The sequence below is a fragment of the Podarcis melisellensis genome (genome assembly GCF_964234715.1).
Source record: "Podarcis melisellensis genome assembly, chromosome: 8".
Lineage (NCBI taxonomy): Eukaryota > Metazoa > Chordata > Lepidosauria > Squamata > Lacertidae > Podarcis > Podarcis melisellensis.
Genome location: NC_138540.1, coordinates 1,883,581 through 1,899,288, shown reverse-complemented (window position 1 = coordinate 1,899,288; position 15,708 = coordinate 1,883,581). Strand labels below are relative to the sequence as shown.

The 15,708-nt window shown below is 48.0% G+C and overlaps 1 protein-coding gene across 1 annotated transcript in view; it reads left to right on the top strand.

The window, feature by feature from the left end:
- KAT6A (lysine acetyltransferase 6A) overlaps positions 1–10,242 on the top strand; it is a 91,918-nt gene extending 81,676 nt beyond the window's left edge. Inside the window, exons 15-17 of the mRNA XM_081921249.1 lie at positions 1,824–2,528; positions 3,668–3,965; positions 7,532–10,242. Of these exons, the coding sequence (XP_081777375.1) occupies positions 1,824–2,528; positions 3,668–3,965; positions 7,532–10,167 (3,639 nt within the window). The 3' untranslated portion in view covers positions 10,168–10,242. The remainder of the gene's footprint in view (positions 1–1,823; positions 2,529–3,667; positions 3,966–7,531) is intronic.
- Positions 10,243–15,708: the final 5,466 nt, after the last annotated feature.

The following is a 15,708-nucleotide window of genomic DNA, read 5'->3' as shown; positions in this document are numbered from 1 at the left end:
ACTGCAGTGATGTCCAAATTTGGCCCTCCAGCTGTTTTGGAACTACAATTCCCATCATCTTTGACCACTGGTCCTGTTACCCAGGGTTGATGGGAGTTGTAGTCCCAAAACAGCTGGAGGGCCAAGTTTGGCCATCACTTCAGTACTGAGAAGGCCCTGCTGTGGGTCAACATCAATCAGGAAGTCCCCAGAAGGGGTGGCACTGCCAAAAGGGCCTGCTTTGATGGTTTTCTGGCCCGAGGTGGTTGGTTTTGAGGGAGGCTTTCTTGGGTCCCAAGCCCTTTAGGGTTTGTTTACTGGTACAAATTCAGACTGGCAGCCAGTGAAGCACTTTCAGGACCAGTGACACATGGTCCTATCAAATTGCCCCACTCATCAACCTAGCAACCTTTTTCTGCTGTAGCTGCAGCTTCTGGATTGTATTCAGTCACTAGAGCATGGGCAACTGAGGTCAGGCTAATAGCTGACAAACCAGCCTAATTTGGGTGCAATCACTCCTAGCTGCAGAAGCCACCTGGCTGGAATCCAGGAATGCTCTCGGACTGCAAACCTGTTCCTTCAAGGGACAGTGCAAGCTGTCTACCTTATTTCTGGACCCGAGAATCACCCACTGTTTAGTCTCAGTATATCTAGCTTATCACTTCAGCCAGGCACCAGTCCAACCCCACAGCTTTTGCTGATTTAGATGGAAGGAGGGAGAGGAAGAGAGCAGTGTGATATTAACATATAAATGTTGAATTAGCATATGAGACACAATGGACCCTGTGGGACCCCACAGCTCAGAACTCATGGGGCTGAGCAACATTCCTCTAGTGTTACCTTCTGGTAATGACCCTGCAGGCAGAAGCAGATTTGCTGCAATACAGTGCCTCTAGCTCCCAACCCCCTGATTTGTTTCAAAATGAGACTATGGTCAGTGATGGCAAAAGCCATTGAAAGATCAAGGGTTGTTCCCACCTCTTGGTCTCTCTCTTCTGATAAAGGCAATCAGTCAGGGCAACTGAGGCTGTTTTGATGCTAAAAATGGGCATGAAATCAGACTCAAGTGGATTTAGATCATCTTTGCCCAGATACCAGAAATGAAATACTAGAGACTGGGATGAAGAGGGCATGTAATGGTCTCACTACTACAAGGTTTTTGTTCCTGTCATCAAGCTGCAACAACTACAAAAGATCTCGCAGGCTTTGCTCCTTTCTGCAATCAGACAGAAGCCTTCCTGCTCTGCAACCTGAGATCCTTTAACTGGAAATGATTAAGACTGAATCATGGAACAGTGCTTGTACTATTATTGAATAATGGGCTTAGGTCTGAAAATTTGGCTCATCCGAACTTAAACCCCCGGGGTCTATTGCACTCATGAACCCAGTTTCGGAATAAAAATATTCCCTTCGTGGCCTATATAGTGACGGGAAATTTATGCAGCCTGGAGGGAAAGATGGATGGGATTGTTCAGATGAGGTCTTCCATGGTCATTGGTAGGCCTGCACAGGAAGTGTAGAAAAATTGAGGCTAAGGAAGGAGAGCAGAAAACCCAGGGAAGTAGTGGTGGGGCCCAGGAAGAGGGAGTGGGCTTGAGGGTGGAAGTTGGCTAGCTAATGGGGAGGTATTTGGGAGAGGAAAACTGGAGGGGAATCGGAAGAAAGGAAAGGTGGACATGACCAGGAGTTGTGGAATCAAGGAAAGATCAAGATTGTTCCAATCTTTGGCTGCAAGCTGGTACTTTAAATGCAGAACCAACTTTCCCAGCAACCTTATGTCTGTAGGAAGTAACAGTTGCAAGAAAGTCTTAAATAAAATAGCTTGCTTTTTTTCTTTATACCAGGTGATCAAATCTGTATCCTGGGAGAAAAAAGAGAGAGAGTCTTACTTTCCTCTGGAGAGTGAAAAAAAGCCAGACATTGTTTCTCCGGCCAATTCTGTGCGGCCAAGCAAACAAAGTCTTCCCCTTGCTGGTCTTCCTGCAAACAACCAGATGCCACGGAGGGGCCGTCGGAAGAACAAACAGCCGCGGGAGTCCTTTGCAGAGAAGGATTTGAAACTGCTTTTAGAGGAGAAGTCAGCCATGGCCAGGGGAGGTCGCTGTGGGGAGTGTCAGGAAAAGGCGGCTGCGGCTGCTGCGGCGGCTGCAGCTGCGGCTGCTTCCCGAGAGAGATTTGGGGAGACTGAAGAGAGAACCACTTCCTCCCAGGGACAGTGTGGCAAATGTGAGGAAAAGTCCCCGGCTCCCCGGGGGCACTTTGGCAAAGATGAGGAAAAGTCCCCCATCTCCCATGGGCAGTATGGCAAAGGGGAGAAGCCCTCAGTGGCTCAGAGATACAGTGAAGTGTGGCGAGGGCAGCTGAAGACCCACGAGCCCCTGAAAGGCAGACTCTCCAAGGAGTGCGACCGAATACCCCGGCCCCACCGCGAGGGTGAGAGGACACTGCCCAGGCACTTCAGTGAGAGCAGCGAAGAGGAGGGGGAGGAGCCTGTCAGCCCCTGCTCCACTTCCCCACCAGTTCTCACCAAACCCACCTTGAAGCGAAAGGTATATCTTTCTCCCTCTCTGTCTGCTCTGCAGCTGCACACAACCCTGAGCTTTCTCCTTGTGTTAGCTTCTGCTTGCCTCTTGAACCTCTCTCATTCCCTGGATAGGTTCCTGAAAAGCTATTGCGTCTGTAGGCTTTATGTGCATGTGTAAGAAGGTGATCATATTCAGGACTCTGTATGCTTTTAATAATAATAAGCCCAGAAAAACTTAATTTTGTAATTTAGCTTTTTGCAAATTTACTGTTTTACAAGTAGCAGTTCTGGGAGGGAACTTTCAAACCCAACCCCCCATTTTGCTAGTTAAGGGAGAGACATGCAGGGCACTGACATCCCACTCACAACCATTGGGACTCTTATCCAGCAGGTCTTCTGGCTTCTGAGATTTTAGCAGCCATCGCCTATACTTCCAAACACATGTTAAGTCAGACAGTGCCAGAAACTTTGCTGCTTTTTCTTTTTTCTAAACAAATGCAGAGGCTCTCAGGAAGCAAAATCTCAGCCCACTGCTGCACTCCATTTGTTTATTCTGCTCAGCTGTTGCAGCATGCACATATTGCTACTTACATATTTGTGAGATGCATATTCTAAAGAAAGGGTGGGAAGCCTGTGGCCCTCCAGATGTTGGTGGACTCCAATTCCTGTCAGCCCCAGCCAGTACAGTCAGTTATCAGGGATGATGGGAGTTGTAGGCCCACAACATCAGGTGGGCCCCAGATTCCCCATCCATTTTTAAAGGTTTATCTTTGTGCCAGGGAAAGGCAGTAGGTTTAGACCTTGAAAGGGGGCCCTGGGGGACTCTCTCTATGGGCAGAAAATGTCTCCAGAGGCCTCTTCGTTGCAGCTACAGTTAGTTCTCTACTATCCGTATTTTGATGGTAGGTGCAGAGGGGGGTCTGGCATGCCCTTGACACTGGAGGGGGTGGAATATGCCAGTCCTGAAACTGGAGTACTGACATGTTCTCCAGTCGCCTCCCCTCCTCCTGTCTTGGCCAATGTGAGCCCAGCTGGTGGCCATAGGAAATGACAGTGGCCCTCCCCGGATGTCTCCTCTCCGCATGCTATAGGGCTTCTCTCTCTTGCCTCACTGAGTTGTGCTGTATGTAACCACCTGTCACTTGGTTGTGGTTGTTTGTGCAGAAGCCCATTCCCCGGAAGAGGCGGGTCCGCAAGCGCAAATATCACAACAGCAGTGTTGTGACAGAAACCATCTCTGAAACGACTGAGGTCCTGGATGAGCCTTTTGAGGACTCTGATTCTGAAAGGCCCATGCCTCAACTGGAGCCCACCTTTGAGATGGAGGACGAGGAGGATGAGGAAGAAAGTGAACTGTTCCCAAGAGGATATCTTCGTCGCCTCTCTCCCCAAGGCTCCCTCAGGCACAGGCCCTCCTCCAAGAGAGGATCTCAGGGTGGAGAGGAGTCTGACGATGCCACTGGTAGGTTTCTCAAGAACAGTTGTCAGTGGGTGCTTCAATGCAGTGTACCTTGCCACTAGAAAGGTCGCCAACTGCTCCGTCCCTGCACTCGGTGCCCATATGAAACATGCAAGATTGCCCAGTCCCAGGAATACGTGAGCTGTGACAACTAGGGAAGAAAAGGTGGGGAGAGCATGGATGTGGGAAAAGACAAAGGACAAGGGCTGCCAGAGCCCTTGGACCAAGGGCAACCTGTGACACTACCCCCCCCCCACTCGGGTTCTTGGGTTTCCGCCTCCCGTTATGGCAGGCTAAAACATCCAGATGGCCACAGGTTCCCTGTTCCTGCCATGGATGGCAATGAAACTTCTATTGAAAGAGATGAGGGCCAAGGCCAAGCTTCAGGGGGCCAGCTGGTGACATACAACCCGCTTAAGGAACTGGGATGAACTCCATGGCTTACTGGTAGGGGTGGGGTGGGGGAATTCAACAACAAGAAGAAGCAATCTTACCAGTGCAGGCATCTGTTGTCCCTCCTTTCACCTGGTGGTAAGAAAGTGGAAGGTAAAGCACCCACTTCCATCAAATAGCCCATTAGTTTCAGTGTGGTTCATTTAGTTAGATCAGTCTGTCACTGCAAAGTAGAAGCACAGGCATTTTGAGTCCCGTAGTCAGCAAGTATATGCTGCATGAACCAGAGGCTCTCAGCAACCGGATACCATCTCTGACTGGCCTAGTTTTTGTGCAGGTGCTGCGTATAAAAGCTATTTTTATGTTTTGTTTATATCCAAGGCATTTTATCAGAATCGTTCGTTATAGCAATCCTTTCCTGTATTTCAGTCAAAAGCTTACTCCTAAGGCAGGGGTCTGCAACCTTTAAGACAAAAAGAGCCACTTGGACCAAAGGGAAAAAAACTGGGAGCCGCAAAACCATTGCGACATTTAAAACAGTGGGGAGTGTTAGGGCACACAATGCGCCTCCTCCCCTCGCTAGTATCTGCCCCGGAGCCGCGGCAAAGGTGTAAAAGAGCCACATGCGGCTCCGGAGCCGCGGGTTGCTGACCCCTGTCCTAAGGGGTACACAGAATGGACTGCACAGTGCATAAAGTGCAATGTCCTCTGCATTGGCTTTAGATTCCACAAGAGAAGATTTACAGGAATCTCTAAGTACCTTCTTTCTAGATTAGCGGAATACCTTTTCTGGAATCAGCTGTAAAAGCATTCCTCAGAGAACAGAATATAAGATCATAAAACTAAGTTACATAATAGAAAGCAATATCATTGAGGATGTTCTGTGTCTACCTGTGTGTCTGATCGTTTATCTGTTTTAGCTCTGCAACCCTCCACTCATTGTTACCAAGCCATTATAAGACAGTAGCAGTCCACATTTCTTCATCTAATAGGCTGTTACCTTCAAATTGCATTTGTTCAGTTCCATAAAATCTGGAATTGGTTCATTCTTCACCCCCCTGCCACTCTCCCTTTGTCGTAGATGACATTGTGGGAAAGTTCATGCTAGGCTGTAGCTTCTTAACCCTCTCCAAAGTGCTTTTGCATCTAGTCTTGAATTTAGACTATTAAGCTGCATTTAACCTTTAAGAGGTTAAACGACAGTCACTAAGCCCAGATGGCCCTGTTAAGTGTAGTTTTTTAGTAACCTGTTAGGCTGATGCTTATGCTCTCTGCATGTGAATGAGTCAATTACTGTGAGATACTTGGCTATAATGCTCCATTACCTTTTTTCAAAACTGCAGTACAAAACATTTTAATCTGCTTCCACTGATTCCTCCTCCTTCCAGTAGAGCAGCCTTTTTCAGCCTTGGGTTCCTAGGTGTTGTTGGGCTACCCTCATTCCTGGCTGTTGCTTCCCTCATTCCTGGCTGTTGCTTCTGCTTGCTGTGGATGATGGGAGTTGTAGTCCAACAATATCTGGGCACCCAAGGTTGAGAGAGGCTAGTATGCCACATGGGAGCAGCTGTTGGCAAGATAGATGCTGTGGATTGAATTAGGAGGATTGAGGTGTGTGGAAGTTCCTACCTTGCAGAGGCTTCCACAATCCACAAGGATTGTGCAAAGCTATGAATTATTCTTTCAGTTCTTCTCCACCCCCCAAATTGGATAGCCATACTTGCCTCCCTGGGCTGTTATAAATAGTACTAGTTAATGCACTGTGAACATTGGAAATGGGCTGTATCAGTGAGGGTTAGACAATTTGAGTCTGAGCTCTAAAGTATGAATAGGCCTTTCTGCCTTGTGTCCCTGCGGTGCCCTGTGCCTTTGTGTAGTTTTGCAGCTCACTTCTAGTCCCAGTCACAGCACAGCTGTGCAAGAAGCTCCCAGGAGTGCAGCCTCAACCTGGCTCCCAGACACCCCTACTGCTGTCTAAGAGTGCCACAGGCTCCGGCTGCTTCTATCACAGTTGTTATTACACCCCTGTGCCACAGAGCTGGGAAGTCGTACATCTCAAAGCTAGGAAAGGTTGCTCAATCTTTGCAAATGCCATGGCACAAGCTGCAGTTGGTGGCTGTGAATATGTTCATTTCATTAAATTATATATACATGGCTTAATACAACGAAGTCTCCAAGTGGATAACACAAATTGTAATAATAAAATCACAACCCAAATGTCTGTACATGATATTTAAACACCATAACAATCCAGTAGAACATTAAGCAAAACATTAAAGCAGAAATACTGAAATGGTGCCTATAGGCTGCTACAAGTGCTGCAAAGAAAAGACATAGTGACCCACAGCTCTGAAGAGTCAGTGACAGTAGTGGCCTGAATGGAGAAAATTCCTTCTGTCAAGGCAGTTTCATTTGTTCATTTCTTGACATCGTTAAAAGGCATTGATTTTATATCTACAAACTCAAGGAGTGATTTTCTGCCTGTCCTTGTAGTAGCAGGCTCTTCCCATGGAAAGCTGAGCAGCAGAAATAGTTCTTAGATTCCAGCATGTAATATTATTTTAGGATATAATAGTTGCAGCCAACCAGTGACCATGTGCTCCTTCTCCACCAGTCTGTTGGCTTGCTTCATCTTCCACTTGATTGACACCTCACTGGCCAGCATCTCTTGCTCTGTCTCCTTACCTTGGTTGAGAGCTCTTTGGGCTTGTGCCCTTTCGAGGCTTGAGGTGTAAATGCAATACCTGGGAAGGTGGGAGAGAGAGAAAGCAGTTTCAGGTCAGGAGACCCAGCTGAATCTCCTTCCTCTAACACACCAGCCCCACCCTGTAATAGATGTGCAGTTTGTTCTTTAGGTAGGGCTACAAGGTTTAATTAGTAGACTATAGCAGACTAAATCTTCAGTCAGTCAACTGTGGGGGCAACAATTGAGTGAAAAAGGCAGCTTTAAATACAGTATTTATTTCGGATAAGGAGTGGTAACTTGATAAATTGCACATTAACTTGAGCTTGCTGTAACATCTTAGAGAAGCTGCTCTATGGAGCTTTTGGCAGTATGTAATATTAACAGGCAGGTGGTTAATCAACTGCAGATATTTAGCTAGTGAGAGCCTAGTGAGGAATTGGGACGAGAGGTCCAGCTGCTTAACCTTTCCCTCCTCCTTTCGCCTCCTCTTTAGGCTCTCCTACCTTGAAACCAGTCTCGGTGCTGAGAAAATGTGAAGCGAAAGATTCCCCACTCCAGCCAGACACTTCCACCCCCATGAAGAAGAAGAAGGGCTGGCCCAAAGGCAAAAGCCGCAAGCCCATCCACTGGAAGAAGAGGCCTGGCCGCAAGCCAGGCTTCAAGCTGAAGAGAGGGAAGGTCTTGGCAGCTGCCACCGAAGAGGCAACTGACCCCACGGAAGCCACTTTGAAACCAGGTCGCAAACCCAAAGTGCAGGAGAAGGAAGAGCCTGTTGAGCAGAAGGAAGAGCTTCTGCATGTTGTAGAGGAAAGGAAAGAAGAAGAAGAAGAGGAAGAGGAAGAAGAAGAAGGGCCTCCAGAAGTTGGGGACCTGGGAGAGGAAGAGGAAGGTGCAGCTGCCAGTGAAGCAAGAGGGGCTTCTCCTTTAGGCAGCAGCAGCAGCAGCAGCCCAGCAGCAGAAGTCAAGGAACCTGAGATGGAGGAAGAGGTGGAGAAGCCCCAGAGCCTCGGAGAGCAGAGGCAGTCGGAAGAAGAGCAGCCGGAGATGGAAGAACCTGAGCGCGAAGAGGAGGAGGAGGAGGAAGTGGCAGCTGTGGCAAACCAGAATGAAGACCACGATGCGGATGACGAAGAAGACGATGGGCAGGTGGAGCCTGCCAAGAAGAATGAACTGGAAGAGCAGGCAGCAACAGAGGGGCTGAAGGAAGAGCCTGACGCTCAGGAGCCTTTTTTAGAAACAAGCACACAGGACAGCAGAGAAGAGGATGTCAAGAACAAGAGTGAGGGAGAGGCAGATTCTGAGGAGGAGCAAGCCTCCCATGAGACATCGGTGGGATCAGATCCCGTTCCTGGTTCCGAAGATGACCAAGAGGAAGAGCAGCATGCTAAGGAAGGATTAATTGAGCTGAAGGAAGAGGAGCCAATCCCTCACAGTGAACTGGATCTTGAAACCGTCCAAGCAGTGCAATCCTTGACGCAGGAGGAGGAGAACAATGAGCACGACGTAGCCTACCAGGATTGCGAGGAGACCCTAGCGGCTTGTCAGAACCTGCAGAGCTACACCCAAGCTGAAGAGGATCCTCAGATGTCTATGGTTGAGGACTGCCAGGCCTCGGAACATAACAGCCCCATCTCTTCTGTCCAGTCTCACCCTAGCCAGTCGGTGCGCTCCGTCAGCAGCCCCAGCGTGCCCAGTGCCCTGGAGAGCGGCTACACCCAGATAAGCCCTGAGCAAGGCTCTCTCTCCGCACCTTCTATGCAGAACATGGAGACCAGCCCCATGATGGATGTGCCTTCTGTATCGGACCATTCTCAGCAGGTGGTGGACAGTGGCTTCAGCGACCTCGGCAGCATCGAGAGCACAACAGAGAACTACGAGAACCCCAGCAGCTACGACTCGACCATGGGTGGCAGCATCTGCGGTAACAACTCGTCTCAGAGCAGCTGTTCCTATGGTGGCCTGTCGTCCTCCAGCAGCCTCACCCAGAACAGTTGCGTCGTCACCCAGCAAATAGCCAGCATGGGCAACAGCTGCAGCATGATGCCCCAGGGCAGTGTCCAGCCCGCCACAAACTGCAATATCAAGTCCCCCCAGAGCTGCGTGGTTGAAAGGCCTCCGAGTAACCAGCAGCCGGCGGCACAGCCCCCCCAGCCCCAGCAGCCTCAGCAGCCCCAGCAGCCCCAGCCCCCTCCTCCAGCGCAGCAACAGCAGCCTTCCCTGTCCCAGTGTAGCATGAACAATAGCTTCACTCCAGCACCCATGATAATGGAAATCCCGGAATCTGGCAGCACGGGCAACATAAGCATCTACGAGAGGATTCCTGGGGATTTTGGTGCCGGTGGCTACTCCCAGCCATCGGCCACCTTCAGCCTAGCCAAGCTGCAGCAGCTGACCAACACCATAATGGACCCTCATGCCATGCCTTACAGCCATTCCCCCGCTGTGACTTCCTATGCAACCAGCGTGTCTTTGTCCAACACCGGCCTGGCGCAGCTGGCTCCGTCTCATCCGTTGGCCGGGACGCCCCAAGCACAAGCCACCATGACACCCCCTCCCAACTTGGCCTCCACCACCATGAACCTCGCCTCGCCCCTCCTCCAGTGCAACATGTCCACCACCAACATCGGCATCCCCCACACCCAAAGGCTGCAGGGGCAGATGCCCGTCAAGGGGCACATTTCCATCCGCTCCAAGTCGGCACCCCTGCCCTCAGCAGCTGCTCACCAGCAGCAGCTCTACGGGCGCAGCCCCCCGGCGGTTGCCATGCAGGCCGGCCCCCGAGCGCTGGCTGTGCAGCGCGGCATGAACATGGGGGTGAACCTGATGCCAACCGCCCCTTACAACGTCAACTCCATGAATATGAATACCCTGAATGCTATGAACAGCTACCGGATGACCCAGCCCATGATGAACAGCAGCTACCATAGCAACCCTGCCTACATGAACCAGACAGCCCAGTATCCTATGCAGATGCAAATGGGAATGATGGGGAGCCAGGCCTATCCCCAGCAGCCTATGCAGCCAAACCCTCACGGGAACATGATGTACACTGGCCCCTCTCATCACAGCTACATGAATGCTGCTGGGGTCCCCAAGCAGTCTCTCAACGGACCCTACATGAGAAGATGAGCAAGATAAACTTGCTGTCTTTAAAGAACTAACTGAAATCTCTCTATAAATAAAGGAACCTTTTATACTGACAAACCAGAGACAATGGACATTTTTCCAGTTAAATATTGCTGTAGATCTTAGATGGGGTTTTGTTCCCTTTGGGTTTATTTTATTTTATTTTTAGGGGGCCTGGTCTTTATTCTTTTCACGTTTTGTGGGGTTCTTTTGGTTTGGGTCTTTGTTTTCCCTTCATGATCCTGAAACACTTCACAGTTCAAATCCATTTTTAAAATGGGGTTTGGGTTTACTTTTATTTTTTTCAGGGAGGGAATTGAAAATGTGCACAAAACTGTTCTGTAATTTAACAAAGAGTCTTACTTTGCTGACCATCTGGGCAGAGTGTTTAAAACTGTCATATTATCTCATTTTCAGCCGCCATATTCTTTCTCCTCCATTTGTCCCTTGTGCACAGCTCCTAAGATGGCGCCATCTCTAAAGGTCAGATCCTTCCCACCCTCCCCTAGCTTCTCTTTCCTACTTCAGGCCCAACAGCAGGCTTTGAGGTGGTGACTCAAGGATGGGATAATAGAGCCCAAGGCAAACTTTCTGGTCTTCTTCTGCCATCCCTCCAGAAATAGGAACTCTGAATGGTTTATTCTCCTCTGTCCCCACCTCTCTCTCTCTGAACTAAAATACAGTTTAAATGTAACTTCAAAAGTGTGCCCGTTGCCTTCATCCAAGACTTCTTTGCCTAGCAGCAGCATCTTGAGAACAAGCTAAGTGCAGCCGGAAAGCGGGGCGCTTGGGGGTGGAGTGAGGGAGATGGGATGCTCAGTAAGCCCTGCAGCTGGAGATCTGGCATGTGAATCTTGGACACAACTCTGCTTACGGACTGAGATTCCGAAGGTTCTTGCACCCCCTTGAAAGTTGGGGCGCACATTTCAATGGCTGTCAAGAGCCTGTCACCTTCTTCCCTGGCGGGCCTGTTGCTGGCACTGCTGCCCCTTTGCTCCTCCTGCCCCAAGGCGCATCGTAGGGCTCTCTTGGGTGTTCCTTCAGCTGTGTGCGCCTGGGGGGCCAGAGGAGGGAATGCAAGGGAGACAGGAGGGCAGGGCGAGTCCGTGCAGTGCAATCCATCCCCTCATCCTGTGAAGAGATGCCAGGCCTGTGGGCGCATCATCAACTAATGATAAGGAGGGGGACATGTAGCTTATCCTTCTAATGTAAAGTTCTCTGTATATTCCTGTAGAGCTACAGACGCACTTAGATTGACTTAGATGTGTAAAGAATTTTTTTTTCAAAGAAACCTGAAAGGCAGTTGTGGAGGGGGGGAGGGGGGGTTCAACTGCACTAAAACGGACTTCCTCTATACTGTTGAGTATAAAAGCAGAATCCCAGGGGCTTCCAGCCCTCATTTTCTCTTAGTTCTTCAGCATGTGTACAAGGCTGTGTAGGATCCTTGTCCCTGTATATATCTATGAATCCAGGCTCACCTCATCTGTGTCGAAAGACATCTCGGGCTGCCCTCTCCTCCCTTCCCTGGTCATCTGAGCTGGCATTGCTTCCTGGTTGCAGGGGGCAGGGCGTTATTGGGGTGTCAAAAGCAAAGCTGTTGGCACAAGGGCCATGTAATTTTATTATTATTATTATTTTTTGTCTGCTGTTAACCTTTTTCGGTTTTGGGTTTTTTGTATGGTTTTTAAAAATCAATTGGGCAGCTCCCTCTTTTCCACAAACCTTTGTGACTGTAGAACTATTGTAGAGAACCCAATGTTCTTTTCTATATTATAAAAAAAATATCCGACACAGTAATATTGGTACCTGTCATCCTCCCACTTCTGTTTAAGAAATAATAATGATAATAATGATAATGATAATAATAATAATAATAATGTATTTTTAGCAAAATAAACTTGGTAATCTTCTAAAAGAAATTTAAAAAAAACTCACTGTTAGTGACTTTGATGCCTTTTAAAAAAAAGAGCTTTTTCATTTCATTCCATCTTTAAAATTTTTTATCTTTGTTGTAGAATATTAAAGACTATTTTAAGAAAGATGAAAATTCTCTTTAAAGAGATCTCTAGAGTGTGTAACTAGAGTTCCAGATGCCTCTAAAGCCGCATGTACAAAATGAAGCCGCGTCTATTCCTGTCTGTTTATATTTGCTTTTCCTGTTTTGTAACTTCTTTGTACTTCGTTCTTGGTGACTTGTAAGCTTAAAAAGGGGAAGGGGTGCCTGGATGATAAACCCTTTGTAATTCTCCATGTCATGCGCTCCTGGGCCGGCCGGCCTCCCTTCCTCTCCTTGTATGTAATATCACTTTTTCCCTCCCCCCTTTCTAGCAAGTACTTTCAAAAGAACTCTGTACATTTTAACATAAAAAAATAAATTATGTTGAGCCATTTTGGATGTCTGGTTTTGCACATCAAATTTTTCTTCCTCTGAAACGTTGGAGAGCCAAAGCCAGCAAGGGGGCCGAGGGGTCTCTTGGGATACTTTGCATGCAGGATGGACGCTGTGTGTGTGTGTGAAGTTTATCAGTGCAAAAAACTCTAGACATGCTATCACCTCCCCCCCAATCCTCAGCCGGCAACGAACAGCGCCAAAGCTTCATGTTTCTCCTTTCTGACCTGTGAAGAGAGAATGGTTGGTAAGCCACTCTGAGAATTGTAGTTCCATGAGTGGGGAGGGGAATAGGGCTCTCCTATCCACTCTTAGCACATACAACAAACTGCAGCACCCAGAATTCTTTGGGGGAAGCCATGACTTTCTAAAGTTGGGATCCTAGTAATTTAAATGTACTGTGTGAATGTGGCCTAACTCTTCCCCTCAAAGCACCAACTTGGTAGAGTCCTCCACTTATACTAAAGTTCATGCAATAAATTGCAGTGAGCCGCTGAGGCATGTGGGGATGAGGCTTGAGTGAGCCTATGTGTTCATGTCTTGGTTAGCTAATATTGGGGGCGGGGGGTACTTTAGATTGGGCATCAAAATAGAAGTCTTCCATGGATGGGTTAAGCCCCTGGATTGGTATCTACAAAGTCTAATCAGAAATTTTCCAACTATCCTCTGTGTAGGAGGCGGGACGGGGGACGGGACTTGAGCTCTGTCATTGTGAGGTTGCTTGTTCAAGAACTAGTAAAGCCTCCCGAAATGAAAGCTAAGCAACAAGAACAGCCTTCCAGATGTTTGGGCTACATCTCCTAGCCAGCACAGCTGTATTATGGCTATGCTTACTGGGACTGCTGAGGATTGTAGTCCAAAAGACCTAGAGGGTACCAGGTTGGGGGTGGCTGAACTGGAAAGTGGTCTCAGGTTAAGGGCAAGAAGGTAAAGCAGGAGGTGAGCTGGACCTACACAATGCAGAGTCCACCTGCAGCCCGGTTGTGGGTGAAAATTGGATTCTTCTAGCACCAGATTTTTTGAGCTGCACTTTATTCTAAATTTTGTAAAATGCAGTTTTCCATTTCAAACTGGCTGTTGCCCACTCTGTGCCCTTTACAATATTTGTAGCATGTCAACTGTCTAAGCTAAAAAGCTTCAGGGATTAAAAGTTGGAAGCTTAAGTTGAAACACATGGAAACTGGCTTCTACCAATCAAGGTGACATCATGGGATGTTGCTGATTAGAGAGTCTCCCCTGACATTTCTGCTCTTCCCAAACCTATTGCTTTCTTCTACCTTCAACCCTAAAAGGCAAGTGCAGTATGGCAGGATTCCTGGATTTAAGTTCGTACTTTACTAGGCTAAATTAATGTGAGAAGGGATGTGTGTGTGAGAGAGCTAAAACAACTCATTTACAGGTTTGATCTCAAAATTTATTAGAATCCATGTTCCTAAAGAGCAGTTGATGAGCCAATTCAATGTGGACTTTGTTCAAGGAGTGGAGTCTAGAAGATGATTACCTGATTACAGCTTTTAAGCTTAAAGGATGTAGGGATATTTTGAGAAGATGGGAGAATGAGATTTCCCTCTGAAAGAAAAGGAGTAAAAAGAGCAAACAAAATTTATGCTAACTTGGTTCTGTCTCTCCCCCAAGGTGCTTGTGTGTGTTCTAAATGGCCCCCTCTTAAGGAGAGCTGTGTATGCCTCTGGCTGTCAGCTGATGAGCACTAGGAGGAAGAGGGCTGCTGTCCGGCTCAGGTCCTGCACAGCTGCTTCCCGTAGGCATCATCTGGTGGTCCCTGTGAGAACAGGATTCTGGATGCGAGTTGGATGTTTGGCCTTGGTCCAGCAGTAGGGTTCTTACTTTTGAAAGAAGCCTGCTCAGAATTCTGCATAAAGGTGTGTCAAGTCAACACCAAGCAAAGTTCTTTCTCATTTTAACTTTCTTATTTTGCATGATTTTCATTAGACAGGAGGGGCAAAACAAGGCATTGTGGAGAAGCAGTGAAATCATCTCCAAAACTGCTTACAAGAGTCTCTGGCTTCTGAGACTTCTCAAGACACTTTCAAGCATAACTTGGCAACCGTAAGGACCAGAAAGCCAGTCTCTCTTATTTTTTAAAAATGAAATATTCTCAGCCTGACTACCATATTCTTTTGCCCTGACTACCATGTTTTTGCAGTGTGCATGCTCTTGTACATCATCATGACATCACCACCACCCTGCCTTTCAAGACCACAACATGCTCTAAAATGCTTTCCAAGCAATCCTTAATGAGTGTCAGCCTTGCAGAGGAAGGTTTTGCCAGGCAAACAACCAACAACGATCCTAACAGATGGGCAACACAGCATTGCTAAGACATGAGTTCTAGCACCACATTGGGCAAAAAGATGCCTGCATTTGCAGGCAGCTGGAGTGGATGACCCTTGTGGGTCCCTTCCAACTCTAATCTTTGATTCTGTTCTATGATTCCATAGATGTACCAGCCTCAGTCATAGAAACCTGATTTATGGTGAGCTCAGACCATTTACCTACCTAACGCCATATTTAGTACTTGACCTGCAACGGTTCTTTATGGCTTCCCCAACTCTGGTACCTTCCCAAGTACTTTGAACTACAACTCCCAGCAGCCCCAACCAACATGGCTGTGCTGGTTGGGGCTGATGGATGTTGTAGTCCAAAACAGCTGGAGGGTACTCAGACAGGAAAGACTGCTGTTTGGTCTGAAGCAGCTCTCTTATCACCTGTCCTTCACCTTTTTAACGGGGGGTAGGAGATCCTGAGGTTGATGGACTACAACTCCTGCCATCCCTGACAATTGGCCATGCTGACTGGGGATGATGGGAATTGGGGTCTTGACAGCTGGAGAGCCGCAGGTCCCCACCACCTCTAAAAGATGCTAGGAATTGAACCTGTGACCTTTTTTATAGGAACTACACATTTGAACCTACATGCATGTACACTGCCCGAGTATTCAGCCTACAGCTCAGAAAGAGCCAGAACATCTTGTGTGGTGTCTGTACATGTGTCTTTTATGTACAGAGGTTTGCCCTTCACCTTATGCCTGATACAAAAGTTCACATGCAAGAAATGAAGCATTGGTTTATTACATGAATTGGAGAAGGCGTAAATGGAGGCTGCTTCAGACTGCGAACTTGCCGGTATGGGAGCAG